The sequence below is a fragment of the Triticum urartu genome, chromosome 4 (assembly GCF_003073215.2).
Source record: "Triticum urartu cultivar G1812 chromosome 4, Tu2.1, whole genome shotgun sequence".
Lineage (NCBI taxonomy): Eukaryota > Viridiplantae > Streptophyta > Magnoliopsida > Poales > Poaceae > Triticum > Triticum urartu.
The window spans coordinates 23082725-23107318 of record NC_053025.1 but is presented as its reverse complement, the minus strand read 5'-3'; the positions used below and the strand labels follow the sequence as shown (position 1 = coordinate 23107318).

The following is a 24594-nucleotide window of genomic DNA, read 5'->3' as shown; positions in this document are numbered from 1 at the left end:
AGATCGCACCATATCTAATAAAGTACGGTTACGATGTTCGGACACACCATTACACTGTGGTGTTCCAGGTGGCGTGAGTAGTGAAACTATTTCACATTGTTTTAACTAAAGCCCAAACTCGTAACTCAAATATTTTACTTCTACGATCATATCATAGAAACTTTTATTTTTGTTACGATGATTCTCCACTTCACTCTGAAATTCTTTGAATTTTTCAAATGTTTCAGACTTGTGTTTCATCAAGTAGATATACCCATATCTGCTCAAATCATCTGTGAAGGTCAGAAAATAACAATACCCGCCGCGAGCCTCAACACTCATTGGACTGCATACATCAGTATGTATTATTTCCAATCAAGTTTGTTGCTCGCTCCATTGTTCCGGAGAACGGAGTCTTAGTCATCTTGCCCATGAGGCATGGTTCGCAAGCATCAACTGATTCATAATCAAGTGATTCCAAAAGCCCATCAGCATGGATTTTCTTCATGCGCTTTACACCAATATGACCTAAATGGCAGTGCCACAAATAAGTTGCACTATCATTATTAACTTTGCATCTTTTGGCTTCAATATTATGAAAATTTGTATCACCACGATCGAGATCCAACAAACCATTTTCATTAGGTGTATGACCATAGAAGGTTTTATTCATGTAAACAGAACAACAATTATTCTCTAACTTACATGAATAACTGTATTGCAATAAACATGATCCAATCATATTTATGCTCAACGCAAACACCAAATAACATTTATTTAGGTTCAACACTAATCCCGAAAGTATAGGGAGTGTGCGATGATGATCATATCAATCTTGGAACCACTTCCAACACACATCATCACTTCACCCTTAACTAGTCTCTGTTTATTTTTCAACTCCCATTTCGAGTTACTACTCTTAGCAACTGAACCAGCATCAAATACCGAGGGGTTGCTATAAACACTAGTAAAGTACACATCAATAACATGTATATCAAATATAGCTTTGTTCACTTTGCCATCCTTCTTATCCACCAAATACTTGTGATAGTTCCGCTTCTAGTGACCAATTCCTTTGCAGTAGAAGCACTTAGTCTCAAGCTTAGGTCCAGACTTGGGTTTCTTCACTTGAGCAGCAACTTGTTTGCCGTTCTTCTTGAAGTTCCCCTTCTTCCCTTTGCCCTTTCTCTTGAAACTAGTGGTCTTGTCAACCATCAACACTTGATGTTTTTCTTGATTTCTACCTTCGCTGATTTTTGCATCACGAAGAGCTTGGGAATCGTTTCCGTTATCCCTTGCATACTATAGTTCATCACGAAGTTCTACTAACTTGGTGATGGTGACTAGAGAATTCTGTCAATCACTATTTTATCTGGAAGATTAACTCCCACTTGATTCAAGCGATTGTAGTACCTAGACAATCTGAGCACATGCTCACTGCTTGAGCTATTCTCCTCCATCTTTTAGCTATAGAACTTGTTGGGGACTTCATATCTCTCAACTCGGGTTTTTACTTGAAATATTAACTTCAACTCCTGGAACATCTCATATGGTCCATGACGTCCAAAACGTCTTTGAAGTCCCGATTTTAAGCTGTTAAGCATGGTGCACTAAACTATCAAGTAGTCATCATATTGAGCTAGCCAAACGTTCATAACATCTGTATCTGCTCCTGCAATAGGTCTGTCACTTAGCGGTGCATCAAGGACATAATTCTTCTGTGCAACAATGAGGATAAACCTCAGATCACGGATCCAATCCGCATCATTGCTACTAACATCTTTCAACTTAGTTTTCTCTAGGAACATATAAAATTAAACGGGGAGCAACATCACGAGCTATTGATCTATAACATAGATATGCTAATACTACCAGGACTAAGTTCATGATAAATTAAAGTTCAATTAATCATATTACTTAAGAACTCCCACTTAGAAAGATATCCCTCTAATCCTCTAAGTGATCACGTGATCCAAATCAACTAAACCATGTCCGATCATCACGTGAGATGGAGTAGTATCAATGGTAAACATTAATATGTTGATCATATCTACTATATGATTCACGCACGACCTTTCGGTCTCCGTGTTCCGAGGCCATATCTGTTATATGCCAGGCTCGTCAATTTAAACCTGAGTATTTCGCGTGCGCAACTGTTTTGCACCCGTTGTATTTGAACGTAGAGCCTATCACACCCGATCATCACGTGGTGTCTCAGCACGAAGAACTTTCGCAACGGTGCATACTCAGGGAGAACACTTATACTTTGATAATTTAGTGAGGGATCATCTTATAATGCTACCGTCAATCAAAGCAAGATAAGATGCATAAAAGATAAACATCACATGCAATCAATATAAGTGATATGATATGGCCATCATCATCTTGTGCTTGTGATCTCCATCTTCGAAGCACCGTCATGATCACCATCGTCACCGGCGCGACACCTTGATCACCATCGTAGCATCATTGTCCCGGATGAGATCCCGGACGTCACGAGGAGTTCCAGAATGGTCCGGAGGTAAAGATTTATATATAGGAAGTCCTGTTTTGGTCACCGGAAAAGTTTCGGGGTTTATCGGTAACGTACCGGGACCACCGGGAGGGTCCCGGGGGTCCACCAAGTGGGGCCACAAGCCCCGGAGGGCTGCATGGGCCAAGTGTGGGAGGGGACCAGCCCCAGGTGGGCTGGTGCGCCCCCCACAAGGGTCCAAGGCGCAAGGGAGAGGAGAAGGGGGCAAACCCTAGGGCAGATGGGCCCTAAGGCCCATCCTGGTGCGCCTCCCTCTCCCCCTCCCCCTTGGCCGCCCCCTTAGATGGGATCTAGGCTGGCCGCCACCCCTAGGGGTGGAAACCCTAAAGGGGGCGCAGCCCCTCCCCTTCCCCTATATATAGTTGAGGTTTGGGCTGCTCATAACACGCGAGTTCCTCTCCTCTATATGACGCAGCCCTGCATCTCTCCTTCCTCCTCTCCCGCGGTGTTTGGTGAAGCCCTGCAGGATAGCCACGCTCCTCCATCACCACCACGCCGTTGTGCTGCTGCTGGATGGAGTCTTCCTCAACCTCTCCCTCTCTCCTTGCTGGATCAAGGCATGGGAGACGTCGTCGGGCTGTACGTGTGTTGAACGCGGAGGTGCCGTCCGTTCGGCACTAGGATCTCCGGTGATTTGGATCACGATGAGTACGACTCCATCAACCCCGTTCTCTTGAACGCTTCCGCATAGCGATCTACAAGGGTATGTAGATGCACTCTCCTTCCCCTCGTTGCTAGTCTCTTCATAGATAGATCTTGGTGACACGTAGGAAAATTTTGAATTTCTGCTACGTTCCCCAACAGTGGCATCATGAGCTAGGTCTATTGCGTAGATTCTATGCACGAGTAGAACACAAAGTAGTTGTGGGCGTTGATTTTGTTCAATATGCTTACCGTTACTAGTCTTATCTTGATTCGGCGGCATCGTGGGATGAAGCGGCCCGGACCAACCTTACACGTACGCTTACGTGAGACCGGTTCCACCGACTGACATGCACTAGTTGCATAAGGTGGCTGGCGGGTGTCTGTCTCTCCCACTTTAGTCGGATCAGATTCGATGAAAATGGTCCTTATGAAGGGTAAATAGCAATTGGCATATCACGTTGTGGTCTTTGCGTAGGTAAGAAACGTTCTTGCTAGAAACCCATAGCAGCCACATAAAACATGCAAACAACAATTAGAGGACGTTTAACATGCAAACATGCAAACATACAAACATGCGCGACACCTTGATCACCATCGTAGCATCATTGTCGTCTCGCCAATCTTATGCTTCCACGACTATCGCTACAGCTTAGTGATAAAGTAAAGCATTACAGTGCAATTGCATTGCATACAATAAAGCGACAACCATATGGCACCTGCCAGTTGCCGATAACTCGGTTACAAAACATGATCATCTCATACAATAAAATTTAGCATCGTGTCTTGACCATATCACATCACAACATGCCCTGCAAAAACAAGTTAGACGTCCTCTACTTTGTTGTTGCAAGTTTTACGTGGCTGCTACGGGCTTAGCAAGAACCGTTCTTAACTACGCATCAAAACCACAACGATAGTTTGTCAAGTTGGTGATGTTTTAACCTTCTCAAGGACCGGGCGTAGCCACACTCGGTTCAACTAAAGTTGGAGAAACTGACACCCGCTAGTCACCTGTGTGCATAGCACGACGGTAAAACCAGTCTCGCGTAAGCGTACGCGTAATGTCGGTCCGGGCCGCTTCATCCAACAATACCGCCGAACCAAAGTATGACATGCTGGTAAGCAGTATGACTTATATCGCCCACAACTCACTTGTGTTCTACTCGTGCATATTACATCAACGCATAAAACCTGGCTCTGATACCATAGTTGGGGAACGTAGTAATTTCAAAAATTTCTTACGCACACACAAGATCATGGTGGTGCATAGCAACGAGAGGGGAGAGTGTTGTCTACGTACCCTTGTAGACCAAAAGCAGAAGCGCTAGCACAATGCGGTTGATGTAGTCGTACGTCTTCACGATCCGACCGATCAAGTACCGAACGCATGGCACCTCCGAGTTCACGCTTAAGGTTTCCATGGGGAGGGGTGCAGCCACCCTTTGAGGCCTTTCTCTCCTTTCCCGCATGGCCCATTAAGGCCCAATACGAATTCCCGTAACTCCCAGGTACTCCGAAAAATACCCGAATCACTCGGAACCTTTCCGATGTCCAATATAGTCGTCCAATATATCGATCTTTACGTCTCGACCATTTCGAGACTCCTCGTCATGTCCCCGATCTCATCCGGGACTCCGAACTCCTTCGGTACATCAAACACATAAACTCATAATATAACTGTCATCGAAACCTTAAGCGTGCGGACCCTACGGGTTCGAGAACAATGTAGACATGACCGAGACACGTCTCCGGTCAATAACCAATAGCGGAACCTGGATGCTCATATTGGCTCCCACATATTCTACGAAGATCTTTATCGGTCAGACCGCATAACAACATACGTTGTTCCCTTTGTCATCGGTATGTTACTTGCCCGAGATTCGATCGTCGGTATCTCAATACCTAGTTCAATCTCGTTACCGGCAAGTCTCTTTACTCGTTCCTTAATACATCATCCCAACTAACTCATTAGTTGCAATGCTTGCAAGGCTTAAGTGATGTGCATTACCGAGAGGGCCCAGAGATACCTCTCCGACAATCGAGTGACAAATCCTAATCTCGAAATACGCCAACCCAACAAGTACATTCGGAGACACCTGTAGAGCACCTTTATAATCACCCAGTTACGTTGTGACGTTTGGTAGCACACAAAGTGTTCCTCCGGTAAACGGGAGTTGCATAATCTCATAGTCATAGGAACATGTATAAGTCATGAAGAAAGCAACAGCAACAAACTAAACGATCAAGTGCTAAGCTAAACGGAATGGGTCAAGTCAATCACATCATTCTCCTAATGATGTGATCCCGTTAATCAAATGACAACTCATGTCTATGGTCAGGAAACATAACCATCTTTGATCAACGAGCTAGTCAAGTAGAGGCATACTAGTGACACTCTGTTTGTCTATGTATTCACACATGTATTATGTTTCCGGTTAATACAATTCTAGCATGAATAATAAACATTTATCATGATATAAGGAAATAAATAATAACTTTATTATTGCCTCTAGGGCATATTTCCTTCAGTGTCTTCGTCCCACTGGGCCGTTTGATGGTTCATCGTTGACACTTAGGAGGCGCAACTGGCGTTGTTCTCCTCACGATCGCCTGCAGCTGTGCCTCCACAACGGCCGCTTCTTGGTGAGCTATGGCTTGAGCGCAGACATCATTGTAGATGGCACGCTACTCCATGACAAAGTTCATCAAGAGGGGTGTGGCGTACCGCAAAACGGGACTCCACGGGCTACCGTTTATCCACCGTCTACTGCCTCGCTCTAGCCTCCACGGGCTACTGTTCATCCACCATCGACCTCCTCCAGCCTCCACCTCCTACTGTTTATCCATCGTCGACTTCCTCCAGCCTCCACCAGCTACTATTCACCACGGGTTCCTGTTCATCCAGCCTCCACCGGCTACTGTTCAACCAGCCCTCTCCACAGGGTCCTGTTCAACCAGCCGTCCACGGGCTACTGTTCATCCAACCCTCCACCGATTACTGTTCAACCATCCCTCCACCGGCTACCGTTCATCCATCCCTCCACGGGGTCCTATTCATCCACCCCCAACCGGCTCGAGTGTGTGGCGTCCTCCTCTCGATCGGGGTCATGTTCATCCAGCGGCAATGACCTCTACTATGAAGGGGTCCTGTTCATCCAAACCCCACCGGGAACTATTCATCCAACCCCCAACAACGCTCACTGTTCATCAAGAGGCAGCAGGTTCGCTCGGCTTCAGTTAGCAGCAATAGCGAAGGAATCGCTCGATTGGGTTCAGTTAACAGCCAGGGATCGATCGATCGCTCAGGTTCAGTAACGCGTAGCCAGTGCAATCGCTCGGGTTCAGTAGGCGAACGCCTTGCTCGGGTTCAGTTAGAGCCCAACGGCTCACACCCACGCGCGTATGTGTACGAGAGAAACGCGCAATCCCTCCATGCATCGCTCGGCCCCGACCACCCACCGTAACCGGGAACTCCCCGATATTTTCCTTGCCCTCGCTTCTACCATGGTTTTTTCCGTCATGGACAGCCCAAAGAATGTCATGCAGCTGCGTCTCCGGCCCGCCCAGGACGAAAAGCCCATTTTCTGTCATGATTTTTTGTCATGGAAGTAGGAGCCCACCACATCTATGATGATACCAGGTTTTGTCCCAATTATCGTCATAGAAGTGTCATAAGCATGACAGAATTTTTTTCGTTCGGCCCAAAATGTCACGGGTGTGTCCTTTTTTGTAGTGTAAGACCTGAGCTGGCGCATGTACTCGGGATGGTGACAGACTTGCTTTGGGCCAACCAAACACTACTCCGTGACTGGGTAGTTACAAAGGTAGGTTTCGGGCTTGTCCAGACCCATGATGCGAGACATGGTCGAGCAAGATGGGATTTGCCCCTCCAATCGGGAGAGATATACTCTGGTCCCCTCGTGTGATCCGACCAAGATAAGCATGGCCATGCGATTAGGATTATGAGATAATCCGATTTGTGGTCGGCATCACTGGAACGAGAAGGAGGTCGGGCTAGCACATGGATGACATACTAGCCTTGAGCCCGGCAACATATATCATGTGGCGAAGGGAACAGAAGTGTGATGTACGAGTTCTCCTAACTAGCTTTGTCGGACACTTGGAATCGGCACACTTTGCTAGAGGCCGTTAATGACTAGCTAAGTCGGATGTCATCTGACTCGCGACCAAGTGAACAAGAACCTAAGGGGTCGCATGCTTAAGGGAAGGAACCTGTGAGGCCCGGTCCGACTCCACGAGTCAGAAGTGATCCTACTCGGACTCGGATCCCGGCCGAATAGACTTTGGGCTTTAGGATCCGTGTGAGGCCCAAGGGTTGAGCCCACGATGGATGCCTATATAAAGTGGGGGTACGACACACTCATGGGGTTGATCGCTTCGGCGTTGTCACTAGGGTTGGCATGTGTTGCGAATAGCCACCTCCACTCACCGCCGATTGTGTGATCGGACCTAGCAGTCCACTGCATGGTGTTCCTCCTGCATGCGCAAATACCGTTAGAGGCGATGCACCTGCGCCGCTCCGGCGAACTTGCATGTGGGATCCGACAACCAGATGTTCGAGGGAGATCGGACGAGGAGGAGACGATCCACGCGGACGCGCTACCCTAACTCTTCTTCCGCTGCACGGCACTACGCGTCCAGTGGTAACAATCTGTGATTCATCTCCTGTAGCATGTTCTTGGTTGTTCTGAGCGTAGGAAAATTTTAATTTGCAGTCGACGCACTCTATCGTAGAACCCAACACAGTCTGTGGACATGTATGCGGGAGGAAAACATCCAATGCTAGTCGCATACATTTTGACTACAACTCAAACCAACCGGACAAAATTCGTCCAAACACGGGCAAATTTCATAATAAAATGACGCATTTCATACAAACACGACGGATTTTCATTACATTTCAAACATCTAGAACAAAAAAGACCCGACCCTAAACCTATCCTATGGCGGTGGCGCCTGGTATCCAAGCCCGTGTCGTCCTCCATCCGTCGTCTCCATGAGCACCAGCGATAAGACCGATGAAGTGAAGGTGCGATCTTCGACGAGGAAGAGTAAAACTCGGGAGACAGACCGGTCCACATGGGACACAAGGCACCACCGCCTCCCATGGCCTGCTCATCCTCGGAGGAGTCTGCGACCTGTCCTCACTAATGGACGTGAGGTACATGATGGAAATGGTGGCGCCGGCGGTGTCTTCGTCCCACTAGGTCGGTTAATGGTTCGTCGTCGATACATAGGAGGCGCAACTGGCGTTGTTCTCCTCCGCTATCACCTGCAGTTGTGCCTCCATGACGGCCGCTTCTTGGCGAGCGATGGCTTGAGTGCAGACATCATTGTAGATGGCACACTACTCCATGACGAAGTTGGGGTTCACTGCGACCATGGCTGCCAGGCCTCCTCGCTTGCCCGCTCGTCGTAGATCTAGCCCTCCGCCAGCCGGTGCTGCTCCAGGAGGAACATGTTGTACTGTTGTTCCTCCCGTGCCTGCTGGAACACTGACAAAGGCATTGACGCAGGCTACACCTCTGCCATGGCGGCGTTGTAGTGCGCCTGCGCCAGCTCCATGGTGAAGCCGGCGTGCATGGGAGGCGTGGGAGCCAGGGCGGTGTCGTCGGAGCCAGTTTCCATCGTGGTCTCGTCCTCGTTGTCGGAGACCTAGGGCGAGCTGGTCGGCAAGCCGGCTTCAATCCGCCTGGAACAGGGGCTCTGCCAGGTGGTGATGACCCACAAGTATAGGGGATCAATCATAGTCTTTTTGATAAGTAAGAGTGTCAAACCCAACGAGGAGCATAAGGAAATGACAAGCGGTTTTCAACAAGGTATTTTCTGTAATCATTGAATTTATCGGTAACAGATAGTTTGATAGCAAGATAATTTGTAACAAGTGACAAGTAACAATAAGTGCAACAAGGTAGCCCAATCCTTTTTGTTGCAAGGGACAGGCTGGAACGATCTCTTATAATAAGTAAAACGTTCTTGAGGAGACACGATAAATTCATCTAGTCACTTTCATTGTGATTGTTTGATTTGCGTTAGCTACTTTGAAATTTGATATGTGGGTGGACCGGTGCTTGGGTGATGTTCTTACTTGAAGAAGCCTCCCACTTATGATTAACCCCTCTCGCAAGCATCTGCAACTACTGTTGGTGCAATATCTGCCTACCTTGTGTTTTGGAGATTGTTGACAGAAACAGGTATGGACTAATCTATTTGCTAGTGCACACAGAGAGGAAAGTACATATACAACCGAAGAGAATGTTGTCTTCGGTGCTGAGTTCGAGGAACTTCACCGAAGCATATCTATGCTGCAGAGAAGTACACACTATATCTGTTGAAGTGATAGAGTTGAGAAGATTAATGTGAAGGAATCGACCCCTCAAAAGTTTACTACTGAAGTGAAGCTTTTGTTTCAATACTGTTGTCCGGAGAAATTGACTGCTGTGATTGAAGTCGAAGACAAAGTGAAGACGTAGCATTCATTTCGTTTTTCTTCTTTCAATCTATCAAGTCATAGGACCTCCATACTATTAAGAGGGGTATAGGTTCTCGATGCTTAGATCAGGTGTGATGCTTAGCCACAACCTATGAAAGATGCAAGAGAAATCTCTTTGTGCTCCAAGTAAATTCTTGCCGGCAAGAGATTGTGATCTTCTTCGCTGTGAGAGATTTGCCTTGGACCGAGGAGTTATCATTTCTTGCTCCACAAGGAATTTTACAACTGTGCTCAAATCCGACTGTTGAAATCGTGTCGTTCGGCCATTGGCTGAGGCCGATGTCCAATTTGGTCATTTCCCATCTGGGAAGGCTACGGCTATATATAGCCACCCTACTCCAACTTTGAATGTTGGCTGCTCCGCTGAAGATTTCTGAGAAGATTGATTTGAGCAACCACTCTTCGAGTGATTTGAGTTTAATATCCACCGAGAGAAAACCAAGATCCCAAACTTAGACAGTGGTTTTGCATCACAGTAGTTATGAGTGAGAGTTCTTGTACCTATTACTCTTGAGAGCTGCGCACTCTCTAGACGGATAGGTTTGGCTTCGAGTGTTGAAGAGTTGTTGTCTTCACCGAGCCTGATCTTCAGCAACCAAGAGTGATTGTGGTTTGCGAAGGTCGACCGAAGGTTTGGAGATCGCCGACAAGGATCTACCACGAGTGAAATCAACTTGAGTCTGATCAGCTCTGCGTTGAAGTAGAATAGGGTGAAGAGAGTTTATCCTCCGTGTTAAATCACAGCCCCTCCAACCAGACGTAGCCCTTTGGCAGAAGGGTGAACTGGTCTACCAAATCTCTTGTCACCATCGAGCACCACTGGTTAACTCTACTCTACTGCAATTCTTTCAATAGTTTTCATTTGTGCTCTGTGCCGACAGTTTACTTGATCGTTTATTTACCCTTATCCTGTATATTTTTGCTTACTCCTTTCTTAGTCCTCGTCTATTTTCCTTCGTAGCCATTCTGTACCTCTGTCTTACTTGAGTATTCACTCAGTTGCTTTTGTCTCGGTTTCAGCTATGCTATGTATAGTTCTGTTACATATGTTTGCTTGTTGTATAACCCTGATTGTAGTTAAACCTATTATCTATCAAGCTCACTCTGTTGTAAATGCCTTTCTTGAGGAATATGCCTCTAATGAAGAATACTGATTTTGTGCATTTCTCTCGATATTCTATTCCGCTGCTGTGATTGGGTTAAAGTTTCAAAGCTTTCGAAAGAAAATTTGAATCTCCCATTCACCCCCCTCTAGTCGATATACTCTCAGTCCTAAGAACTACGAAAAAAGAATTAAGATAAAATCTAATCATAGCATTAAACATATGGATTAAAATCAACCCCTTACAGAATAACGCATAAAATAGGGTTTGAGTTTCTGTTACTCTAGCAACCCATCATCTAATTACTACTCCACAATGCATTCCCTTAGGCCCAAATATGCTGAAGTGTCATGTAGTCGACGTTCACATAACACCACTAAGGGAATCACAATATACATATCATCAAAATATCAAACGAATAACAAAATTCACATGAATACTTATGACAAGAATTCTCCCATGTCCTCAAGAACAAAAGCAACTACTACAAATCATATTCATGCTCAATATCAAAGGGATATTAAAAATAGCATGATGCATTTGAATGTATAATCTTCCACCAAATAAACCAATTAGCATCAAATACAAGATGTAATCAACACTACTAGTCACCCACAGGTACCAATCTGAGGTTTTGATACAAAGATTGAACATAAGAGATGAACTAGGGTTTTGAGATGAGATAGTGCTGGTGAAGATGTTGATGAAGATTTATCCTCCCACGATGAGAGGGTTGTTGGTGATGACGATTGCTACCTCTTGAGCACTGCGTTGGATTTTCTCGAAGAGGAGAGGATGATGCAGCAAAGTAGCGTAAGTATTTCCCTTAGTTTTTGAGAACCAAGGCATCAATCCAGTAGGAGGCTACGCTCAAGTCCCTCGTACCTACACAAAAACAATAGCTCAACGCAACCAACGCGCTTAGGGGTTGTCAATCCCTTCATGGCCACTTACGAAAGTGAGATATGATAGAGATGATAAATAATTTTTTTGGTATTTTTGGTATAGAGATGCAAATTAAAAAGTAAAAGGCAAAGTAAAAAGCAAAGCAATAATAAAGTGATGGAGATTGATATGATGAGAAAGAGACCCAGGGGCCATAGGTTTCACTAGTGGCTTCTCTCAAGAGCATAAGTATTCTACGGTGGGTGAACAAATTACTATTGAGCAATTGACATAATTGAGCATGGTTATGAGAATATCTAGGTATGATCATGTATATAGGCATCACGTCCGAGACAAGTAGACCGAAACGATTCTGCATCTACTACTATTACTCCACTCATCGACCGCTATCCAACATGCATCTAGAGTATTAAGTTAAAAACAGAGTAACGCCTTAAGCAAGATGACATGATGTAGAGGGATAGTTTCATCAATATGATAAAAACCCCATCTTGTTATCCTCGATGGCAACAATACAATACGTGCCTTGCTGCCCCTTCTGTCACTGGGAAAGGACACCGCAAGATCGAACCCAAAGCTAAGCACTTCTCCCATGGCAAGAACAACCAATCTAGTAGGCCAAACCAAACTGATAATTCGAAGAGACTTGCAAAGATAACAAATCATACATAAAAGAATTCAGATAAGATTCATATATTATTCATAGATAGACTTGATCATAAACCCACAATTCATCGATCTCAACAAACACACCGCAAAATAAGATTACATCGAATAGATCTCCACAAGAGAGGGGGAGAACATTGTATTGAGATCCAAAAAGAGAGAAGAAGTCATCTAGCTAATAACTATGGACCCGTAGGTCTGAAGTAAACTACTCACACTTCATCAGAGAGGCTTGGATGATGACGTAGAAGCCCTCCGTGATTGATTCCCCTTCCGGCGGAGCTCCGGAACAGGCCCCAAGATGGGATCTCGTGGATACAGAAAGTTGCAGCGGTGGAATTAGGTTTTTGGCTCTGTATCTGATCATTTGGGGGTACATAGGTATATATAGGAGGAAGGAGTGCGCCGGTGGAGCTTCGAGGGTCCCACGAGGCAGGGGGCGCGCCCTAGGGGGAGGGGGCGCCCCCCACCCTCGTGACCACCTCGTGGCTTTCTTGATGGGGGGTCCAAGTCTCCCGGATCTTATGTGATGAGAAAATCACGTTTCCGAAGATTTTATTCCGTTTGGACTCTGTTTGATATTATGTTTCTCCGAAACACTGAAATAGGCAAAAAACAGCAATTCTCGGCTGGGCCTCCGGTTAATAGGTTAGTCCCAAAAATAATATAAAAGTGGAAAATAAAGCCCAATATAGTCCAAAACAGTAGATAATATAGCATGGAGCAATCAAAAATTATATATACGTTGGAGACGTACCAAGCAACCCCAAGCTTAATTCCTGCTTGTCCTCGAGTAGGTAAATGATAAAAAGAGAATTTTTGATGCGGAGTGCTACTTGGCATAATTTCAATGTAAATCTTCTTAATTGTGGTATGCATATTCAGATCCAAAAGATTCAAGACAAAAGTTTATGTTGACATAAAAATAATAATACTTCAAGCATACTAACAAAGCAATTATGTCTTCTCAAAATAACATGGCCAAAGAAAGCTATCCCTACAAAATCATATAGTCTGGCTATGCTCTATCTTCACCACACAAAGTATTTAAATCATGCACAACCCCGATGACAAGCCAAGCAATTGTTTCATACTTTTGACATTTTCAAAACTTTTTCGATCTTCACGCAATACATGAGCGTGAGCCATGGATATAGCACTATATGTGGAATAGAATGGTGGTTGTGGAGAAGGCAAAAAGAGGGGAAGATAGTCTCACATCAATTAGGCGTATCAACAGGCTATGGAGATGCCCATCAATAGATATCAATGTGAGTGAGTAGGGATTGCCATGCAACGGATGCACTAGAGCTATAAGTATATGAAAGCTCAACAAAAGAAACTAAGTGGGTGTGCATCCAACTTGCTTGCTCACGAAGACCTAGGGCATTTTGAGGAAGGCCATCATTGGAATATACAGGCCAAGTTCTATAATGAAAAATTCCCACTATTATATGAAAGTGACAAAATGAGAGACTCTCTATCATGAAGATCACGGTGCTACTTTGAAGCACAAGTGTGGTAAAAGGATAGTAACATTGTCCCTTCTCTCCTTTTCTCTTTTTTGGGCCTTTTCTCTCTCTCTCTTTTGGCCGCTTTTTTTCGCCCGGAGTCTCATCCCGACTTGTGGGGGAATCATAGTCTCCATCATCCTTTCCTCACTTGGGACAATGCTCTAAAAATTATGATCATCACACCTTTTATTTTTCTTACAACTCAACAATTACAACTCAATTCTTAGAACAAAATATGACTCTATATGAATGCATCCGGCGGTGTACCGGGATATGCAATGAATCAAGAGCGACATGTATGAAAGAATTATGAATGGTGGCTTTGCCACAAATACGATGTCAACTACATGATCATGCTAGCAATATGACAATGATGGAGCGTGTCATAATAAACGGAACGGTGGAAAGTTGCATGGCAATATATCTCGGAATGGCTATGGAAATGCCATGATAGGTAGATATGGTGGCTGTTTTGAGGAAGGTATATGGTGGTGTATGATACCGGCGAAAGGTGCGCGGTATTAGAGAGGCTAGCAATGGTGGAAGGAAGGAGGGTGCGTATAATCCATGGACTCAACATTAGTCATAAAGAACTCATATACTTATTGCAAAAATCTAGAAGTTACCAAAGCAAAGTATTACGCGCATGCTCCTAGGGGGATAGATTGGTAGGGAAAGACCATCGCTCGTCCCCGACCGCCACTCATAAGGAAGACAATCAATAAATAAATCATGCTCCGACTTCATCACATAACGGTTCACCATACGTGCATGCTACGGGAATCACAGACTTTAACACAAGAATTCCTAAAATTCACAACTACTCAACTAACATGACTCTAATATCACCATCCTCATATCTCAAAACAATTATCAAGCATCAATCTTTTCTTAGTATTCAATGCACTCAAAAGAAAGTTTTACAAATCTTGAATACCAAGCATATTATTATTAAGCAAATTTCCATGCTATTAAAGACTCTCAAAATAATCTAAGTGAAGCATGAGAGACCAATAGTTTCTATAAAACAAATCCACCACCGTGCTCTTAAAGATATAAGTGAAGCACTAGAGCAAAACTATAAAGCTCAAAAGATATAAGTGAAGCACATAGAGCAAAACTATAAAGCTCAAAAGATATAAGTGAAGCACATAGAGTATTCTATCAAATTCCAAATTATGTGTGGCTCTCTCAAAAGGTGTGTATAGCAAGGATGATTGTGGTAGACTAACAAGCAAAGACTCAAATCGTAAAAGACGCTCCAAGCAAAACACATATCATGTGGTGAATAAAAATATAGCTCCAAGTAAAGTTACCGATAGAAGTAGACGAAAGAGAGGATGCCTTCCGGGGCATCCCCAAGCTTTGGCTTTTAGGTGTCCTTAGATTATCTTGGGGGTGCCATGGGAATCCCCAAGCTTAGGCTCTTGCCACTCCTTGTTCCATAATCCATCAAATATTTACCCAAAACTTGAAAACTTCAAAACACAAAACTTAAAGTAGAAAATCTCGTGAGCTCCGTTAGCGAAAGAAAATAAAAGATCACTTCAGGGTACTGTAATGAACTCATTCTTTATTTATATTGGTGTTAAAACTACTGTATTCCAACTTCTCTATGGATTATAAACTATTTTACTAGCCATAGATTCATCAAAATAAGCAAACAACACACGAAAAACAGAATCTGTCAAAAACAGAACAGTCTGTAGTAATCTGTAGCTAGCGCAAAATCTTGATCCCAAAAATTCTAAAATAAAATTCTTGACGTGAGGAATTTATCTATTAATCATCTGCAAAAAGAATTAACTAAATAGCACTTTCCAAATAAAAATGACAACAGTTCTCGTGAGCGCTAAAGTTTCTGTTTATTTACAGCAAGTTCAATAAGACTTTCCCCAAGTCTTCCCAATGGTTCTACTTGGCACAAACACTAATTAAACACAAAAACACAACCAAAACACAGGATAAATAATTTATTTATTTAATAACAGCAAGGAAACATATTGGGTTGTCTCCCAACAAGCGCTTTTCTTTAAAGCCTTATAGCTAGGTTTAATATTTCAATGATGCTCACATGAAAGACAAGAATTGAAGCGCAAAGAGAGCATCATAAAACACGTGACAAACACGTCTAAGTCTAACATACTTCCTATGCATAGGCATCTTATAGGCAAACAAATTATCATCGCAAGCAAAAACTAGCATATGCAAGGGAGTGGACAGAAACAATAGCCATCTCAACATAACGAGAGGTAATTTAGTAACATGAAAATTTCTACCACCATATTTTCCTCTCTCGTAATAATTACATGTAGGATCATAAGAAAATTCAACAAAATAGCTATCACATAAAATATTTTCAACACGATCCACATGCATGCAAAGTTGACACTCTTCCAAAATAGTGAGATTAACATTAACTAAAGTCATGACCTCTCCAAACCCACTTTTAATAATATTGCAAACACTATTATCAATCTCATATTCATCATGGGGCTTAAATAAATTTTCAAGATCAAAATAAGAATCACCCCAATCATGATCATTACAACAAGTAGTAGACATAGCAAAACTAGCATCCTCAAGATTAGGGTTTTGCATATTATTAGCACAATTGACATTAATAGAATTTATACTATCATCATTGCAATCATGCTTTCTATTCAAAGATCCATCGTGAATCACTTCATAAAGTAATTCATCACACTTTTTAGATTCACGAATTTCAAGCAAAACCTCATAAAGATAATCTAGTGCACAAAACTCACTAGCAATTGGTTCATCATAATTGGATCTCTTAAAAAGATTAGCAAGTGGATGAGGATCCATAGGTCTTAGGTTCTCTGTTTAGTAATAAATAAACAACTATTCCAACCATACGAGCAAACAAGAAACAGGCAAAAGAGAGGCGAATAGAGAGGGAGGATAGAGAAAGAGAGGGCGAATAAAACGGCAAGGGTGAAGTGGGGGAGAGGAAAGCGAGAGGAAAACGAAAAATAATGTAATGCGGGAGATAGGGATTGTGATGGGTACTTGGTATGTTGACTTTTGCGCAAACTCCCCCGCAACGGCGCCAGAAATTCTTCTTGCTACCTCTTGAGCACCGCGTTGGATTTCCCCGAAGAGGAGAGGATGATGCAGCAAAGTAGCGTAAGTATTTCCCTCAGTTTTTGAGAACCAAGGTATCAATCTAGTAGGAGGCTATGCTCGAGTCCCTTGTACCTACACAAAAACAATAGCTCAACGCAACCAACACGCTTAGGGGTTGTCAATCCCTTCACGGTCACTTACGAAAGTGAGATATGATAGAGATGATAAATAATATTTTTGGTATTTTTGGTATAGAGATGCAAAGTAAAAAGTAAAAGGCATAGTACAAAAGCAAAGCAATAAAAAAGTGATGGAGATTGATATGACGAGAAAGAGACCCGGGGGCCATAGGTTTCACTAGTGGCTTCTCTCAAGAGCATAAGTATTCTACGGTGGGTGAACAAATTACTGTTGAGCAATTGACAGAATTGAGCATAGTTATGAGAATATCTAGGTATGATCATGTATATAGGCATCACGTCCGAGACAAGTAGACCGAAATGATTCTGCATCCGCTACTATTACTCCACTCATCGACCGCTATCCAGCATGCATCTAGAGTATTAAGTTAAAAACAGAGTAACGCCTTAAGCAAGATGACATGATGTAAAGGGATAGTTTCATGCATTATGATAAAAACCCCATCTTGTTATCCTCGATGGCAACAATACAATACGTGCCTTGCTGCCCCTTCTGTCATTGGGAAAGGACACCGCAAGATTGAATCCAAAGCTAAGCACTTCTCCCATGGCAAGAACAACCAATCTAGTAGGCCAAACCAAACTGATAATTCGAAGAGACTTGCAAAGATAACAAATCATACATAAAAGAATTCAGAGAAGATTCAAATATTATTCATAGATATACTTGATCATAAACCCACAATTCATCGGTCTCAACAAACACACCGCAAAGAGAAGATTACATCGAATAGATCTCCACAAGAGAGGGGGAGAACATTGTATTGAGATCCAAAAAGAGAGAAGAAGCCATCTGGCTAATAACTATGGACCCGTAGGTCTGAAGTAAACTACTCACACTTCATCGGAGAGGCTTGGGTGATGATGTAGAAGCCCTCCGTGATCGATTCCCCTTCCGGCGAAGCTCCGGAACAAGCCCCAAGATGGGATCTCGTGGATACAGAAAGTTGCGGCGGTGGAATTAGGTTGTTGGCTCCGTATCCGATCGTTTGGGGGTACGTAGGTATATATAGGAGGAATGAGTACGTCGGTGGAGCTTCGAGGGGCTCACGAGGCAGGGGGCGCGCCCTAGGGGGGGCGCCCCCACCCTCATGACCACATCGTGGCTTTCTTGACGGGGGGGGGGGGGGGGGGTTCCAAGTCTCCCAGATCTTATCTGATGGGAAAATCACGTTTCCGAAGATTTTATTCCGTTTGGACTCCGTTTGATATTTTGTTTCTCCGAAACACTGAAATAGGCAAAAAAAACAGCAATTCTGGGCTGGGCCTCCGGTTAATAGGTTAGTCCCAAAAATAATATAAAAGTGGAAAATAAAGCCCAATATAGTCCAAAATAGTAGATAATATAGCATGGAGCAATCAAAAATTATAGATACGTTGGAGACGCATCAACGATGGCTTCGATTTCCCCCTCTCCGAGGGAAGTATCCCCGGCGGAATCGCTCCGTCGGAGAGCAAAAATGCTCCTGCCCAAGTTCCACCTCGAGACGACGACGCTCTATCCCGAAAGTCCCCCCTTTTTTTCCAGGGCAAATGGGCTTATATTCCAGAAGATGGGCACCGGAGGCTGGCCAGGGGCCCCACTACCCACCAGGGTGCATGAGGGGTAGGTGCGCCCCGGTGGTTGGTGCCTAGTGGGCACCTGGGTGGCCTCCTCTGGTATTTCTTTTCTCCAATAATTTTTTTATTCCAAAATAAATCTCTGTGAAGTTTTAGCTCGTTTGGAGATGTGCATAATAGGTATCTTCGACGTAGCTTTTTCAGGTCCAGAATTCCAACTGCCGGCAATATCCCTCTTCATGTAAACCTTACATATTAAGAAAGAAAAGGCATTACAATTGCTCCACAAAGTGTTATAATGATACAAAACACTCTAAATAACAATAGAAAAACATGATGCAAACATAGACGTATCAGAGGCGGCGGCCACGACATGTTTCACCTCCATGGAAATGCTCTCCCACATAGCTTCGCTACTTGCAGTCATGGCAGATGCAGTGCAAGGGAGGAGGATGGGGAGGGGCTTGTGTTGTGGTGTGGAGTTAGCTGGGTGTGGCCACCTTTATATAGAGGATTCCGGTGAGGCGAGGCATCCTAGTGCATCAATGCGCAGCGTCAGAGTGGGTTTCTCGTCCGACGAGCTTGCTTAATGGCGGCATACGGACGAACAACAACATTGAACGAGCGTGGTAGGTATCCGTCCTGTCCCGTCTAGTCACGCGTCTCTGGCATTGAACAGGCGCGGACACCGGAGACGTGTCGCGGGAGGCGCGCCGCTTCAATGGCGGAGGCAGTGAGAGGTCGCGTCCGCCCCATGCCGTCTTCAATGTTGAGCGACGCGCTTTATAGCGGCATGAACGCGGGTAGCTGGCGCCGGGCGGGAACACGCGTGGGCGAGGGAGGTTTTTTTTGGTGGGACAAGACGGTCAAAAGAGGGAGTAGGATCGGTCCGAACTCCCGCAAAGGCCCACATGTTTCTCTTTGGTTTGCAGGAGAAATCGCGTCCGGATCGCCATGCGGACCGATACATGATCGCATTGGATGGCTTTCGCGGTCTAGACGGTTGCATGAGGTTTGTCGGTCCGCCTTGAAGATGCCCTAACAAGACACAATGGATGTAAAACTAAATTTGACCCGTCGTATACCTTTCTCGACCACAAATACCTAACGCCCTTTTCTGTTCTTTTAACAAAACCCCGCGCATCGAACGCTCCAACCCTCGTGTGAACTCACATCTAGGGTTTCCATGTCTCCCGTCGTCGGCCCCCCTCGTCCCCTATGGTTCTTGGACCATGGAGGTGCAGTGGATCCCGACCTTTGCCTGTGGGAGGGCTTCGTTTTTAGGTCATTTTCTGAATTTTGTTAGGGTTTGTGTCATGCTCAAGAAGACGAGGCGGTGACGGCTTCTTGAAGATGGAATGGGGTCCTTCCCGCCTAGCCCTGTCCCGGTGATGTTTCAAGCATCGTCGAAAGGTGTGTGAAGGTTTGTCTTCGACTGATCTCATGGGATCCATTCGCGTTTGTCTTTGGTGGATCCGACTGGATCCGGTCTTCGTTCGTCTACGTGTGTGTCTGCAGGTTGAATCCTTCCGATCTAACCTTCTCTTTATCGGCGACGGTTGCGGTCCTGGTGTGCTGGTCCTATGGGCCTTAGCACCATGACTTTTCGACTGCCTACTACAATATTGTTTGCCCGACTCCGACGAGAGAGGGGCGATGATGGCGGCACACATTCGGCTTGCTCCGGTGCTTGTAGTCGCCGCTAGCTGGTCTACAGACCTGGATGCAAATTTTACTTCTAGTGTTCTTTGTACTACCTTCACAGTTGGTGAATAGATCGAAAGTTTTCTTTAAAAAAATACCTTTGGACCTTTTGACTAAGACATCTTACTATTGTATATTTTTTTAACCCCGTTCAAAGTATCATCACCGCACTGATCATCGGAACCAATAATCTATCCTCGCATGTAAAATCAACAGTGACAACTATATTTTGCAAAAAACAATTAATAAAAGTAATAACACATATATAGGGACAAATAAATTGACAACCCCTAGCAGGCCAGCATTGGATTTGGATCCAATCACAGACAGCCCTAGCGGCGGCGGTTGGTGTATTTGTTGAGGGCACAGGGGGCGTAGCATGCGATGTGACCACGGGGGCGCGATCGGTGCACACCCTCTCCCGTGAGGTCAAAAGCTCCAAAGGAGGGCGGTCCAATGGTGCACCGACACGTACGTCCCCTTTCCCCACCGGTCCACTGGACACGTCCCACGCCGCCCGGCCACCCCCGCGCCCGGCTCGCGCGGACTCCCGGTTTGACCGGGCCCACCCACGCGCGGTGTCGCCGCCCGGGCGCGACGCGTCGGCCCGCGATTGGACGGCTGCCCCCGTAGCCAGGCGAGCTTCTCGAGGGGCCGCACCCATCGCCCTCCTATTTTTCTATCCCCCATCCCGCACCCCTCCCCTCCCCCACTCCTCCCTATTCCTATCCCCCCCGCCCCCCACGAACCCACAGCGCGCTCCCGAGATCCGCAGCCGAAGCCCGTGAGAAAAGCGAAGCGCGAGAGGAAAGGTACTCCCCTCCCTCCCTCCCTTTCCCTCCCCCATCCTTCGCTGTGGGTGCGAGCCACCGATTGATTGTTGATTCTGGTCGCGGGGATCCGAGGTGGAGCGATTCCGCTCGTTCTGTGACGGATCCATTTCCCGTTTCCGTTTTTGCGTCTGATTCGTGCGCGTCAGGCTAGATTCCGGCCTGGATCGTGCCAGATCTGGTGTTGGCTTGTTGGATCGGTTAGGGTTCGAGATCCGATCTGACGCGCAAGTTAGGGTTTCCGAGAGCAGCGCTTTTCCTGCCGGATGTACGGCTTGTTGAGCGTGTTTCCCCTCTATTTGGAGTGAGTTTAGTGGGGATCGACGGGGGATTTCGGCAAGGATCCCAGATCTGCCCAGAAGCATGAAAATGCGCACCGTGCTGATGTTCGTTGTATTACTAGTTCTGTAGATCCAGCGCGCATCTCGGTAGATGGGGTGCGAATCTCCTCTAGTGAGGTCTAGATCTAGTCGCCTTCCTAAGAGAAGGAAGCAGGTTTTTATTTGCTTGTGCCGATCTAATTTCAGCTTTTGAGTTCTGTTTGCTTGTTATTCCGTGAAAATATTGTTTTCTCAACCTGAAGCTCGGTGGTGTTAGGTTAGATTTGTCCAATAGAATATCAGAAAAGTCGGAAGGATCAAAGGCCAGTATTGATGGCTCCTTTTGAGGATGCCGTAGGATATTTAGATGCATGCACTCCCCAAAAGTGATTCCTTGCCCGGGTTGTAAAAGTTTGGCTAGCTCTCTTAACTATACTGTATCATATGAAAACTGCTTACACCACTTGCGAATCTGGCAAAGGAGGGTGATTTGTAGCAATTGCATATTCACTTTCGTTTGGTTCATTTTCTTCAGATTCTGGAATTAGTTTGCTTGTTGATCCCATATGCACTGCTTTTTGTAGCACGGTACATATATGGGCAAGTGGTAACAGTGACAATTTGTATTTGCAGGCACTGAACTAGTTTGCAACAAAGAAGAGGGAAAATGTCTACCGCTGAGGCAACCCGTGAGGAGAATGTGTACATGGCCAAGCTTGCCGAGCAGGCTGAGCGTTACGAAGAAATGGTCGAGTTCATGGAGAAGGTGGCAAAGACCGCTGATGTTGGTGAGCTCACTGTTGAGGAGCGCAACCTGCTCTCTGTTGCTTACAAGAATGTGATTGGTGCCCGGAGGGCTTCCTGGAGGATCATCTCCTCCATTGAGCAGAAGGAGGAGAGCCGTGGGAACGAGGCCTATGTTGCTTCAATCAAGGAGTACCGTACCAGGATTGAAACTGAGCTCAGCAAGATCTGTGATGGCATCCTCAAGCTTCTGGACTCCCACCTTGTCCCCTCTGCCACTGCAGCAGAGTCCAAGGTGTTCTATCTGAAAATGAAGGGTGACTACCACAGGTATTTACTTGCTGCATGCAGAGAATTATGCCAGTCCATAGTTGTTGGATGCTTGGATGTACACCAATTTACTTTCTACTCCCTCATTGTGAATCCATAGGTACCTTGCGGAGTTCAAGGCGGGCGCTGAGAGGAAAGAAGCAGCTGAGAACACTCTTGTAGCATACAAGTCAGCCCAGGTTAAGCTTTCATGGACTGTTTGCTAATTTGAAACATACAGTATCATGTACCAGTTTGCTTTATCATCATCTTTCTCTTACAAAGTTGAATACATGTTCTGTCATTCCTGGTTGGGATATACTGTGCAGGCTATTCTTTTGATTGTGTATATTGTTTCATTGAGTGTGCATGCTGACATTAATTTACTTATTATTATGTAGGACATCGCGCTTGCTGACTTGCCTACCACCCACCCGATAAGGCTTGGACTTGCACTCAACTTCTCAGTGTTCTACTATGAGATCCTGAACTCTCCAGACCGTGCTTGCAACCTTGCCAAGCAGGTTAGTCTTCTGTTTTATACATCACATCTTTTGTTGAAGAGTTCTTCTGTGTGGAGCCCTGCTTGTTAATTCTTTTATTTGATGGGAGCTACACCTGAGTCCCATTTGTCATGGAAGCTATATACAGTACAATTCTGATCTCTGGTGAAATTGTTGTTTCAGCATTTCTTATGCTTTACTTTATGGTACTATATCAGTTTAAAGTTTTTTATGAATGATGAACAACAATCCTTGTTAACTATGCCAACCAGTTGAAACGATTCCTGCTATTGAAAGTATAGTTTGAACCATTACTTGACATTGAGGAAAAAGGGTCTCAGTCTACATCTGTCATATATCTAGAATGCGATTAATTCTGGAATGTTTACTTGTTGGTAGGCATTTGATGAAGCTATTGCTGAGCTGGACTCCCTCGGCGAGGAATCCTACAAGGACAGCACCTTGATTATGCAACTTCTTCGTGACAACTTGACTCTCTGGACCTCCGATAACGCAGTATGTCTCCCCATCGAAACTTCTACCTGTATTGGCTTGTCATGGGTGGTGTTGAAAACCTTGTTACTCATAGTCGTGCTAAACTTTTCCAGGAGGAGGGTGGTGATGAGATCAAGGAAGCCGCCTCAAAGCCTGAGGGAGAGGGGCACTGATTGGCCCTCGAGCGTGCCCAAGTTTATTTCTGAGTCCATTTACGCAGCTACCTGTATCATTCGGATCATAAGATGTACTAGGGTCGGTTGCACTATGTGAATCATAAGATGTGGTAGGATGGTGCTATGCGAAGCGTGTCGAGCTGAAGTACCTAGTGGACTACAGTCATGAGGACGGTCATGTGGACATCGTCGCTTCTTAGTTCATTAGCAGATTTCAAACTATTTCCTGTATTGCAGCACATTATTAGTATTGCTGTATTAGCAATTTTCATGGCTTGTTGATGATTGATCATACTTGGCGTCAAGCACCCCCAAAGCTTGCCTTTCTTATGAGGCAACAACTGAGTTTTTCTTGTCTACTTCCCTCTCAAAATAATTGACTTCTAGGATTCTTCTAAGTCAAAAAGTTTGATCATTTTGATATGAAATTAAATCAGCTTCATTTTATTCCCTTAGTTCAATTATGAAATATATGTTTGATATCCTGTCGTGTTTTTACTTTTGGCATATAAATCCCCTTTATGTTTCTACTGTTACACAACTCAACTTTGTTTCAATTTAGTGGCTCAAATTTAAAATGCAAAATTCAATAAAAGATAGTATTTTGGAACATTAAATAAACATATTTCCCCTTGTGACACAAATGCCAGGCCAAGCGCAATAGGCACACTCTTGCCAGATGAAATGTGCGCTACCCCGAACCCGTGGGAGAATCCGTGTGATTCTGGGAAGCCAATATCACGGTCCTTCTAATTTCCCAAAAGTGATTCTTCTGTCATCCATCCCATTTGGATCATACCTTC

The 24594-nt window shown here is 44.9% G+C and overlaps 1 protein-coding gene across 1 annotated transcript; it reads left to right on the top strand.

The window, feature by feature from the left end:
* The first annotated feature begins 21076 nt into the window (after positions 1 to 21076).
* On the top strand, positions 21077 to 24083 carry LOC125550388 (14-3-3-like protein A). The gene is made up of 6 exons (XM_048713377.1): positions 21077 to 21226; positions 22198 to 22638; positions 22739 to 22817; positions 23019 to 23141; positions 23520 to 23636; positions 23729 to 24083. The coding sequence occupies exons 2-6, from the start codon at positions 22232 to 22234 to the stop codon at positions 23786 to 23788; spliced, it is 786 nt and encodes a 261-aa protein (XP_048569334.1). The 5' UTR covers positions 21077 to 21226; positions 22198 to 22231; the 3' UTR covers positions 23789 to 24083.
* The last annotated feature ends 511 nt before the right edge of the window (positions 24084 to 24594 follow it).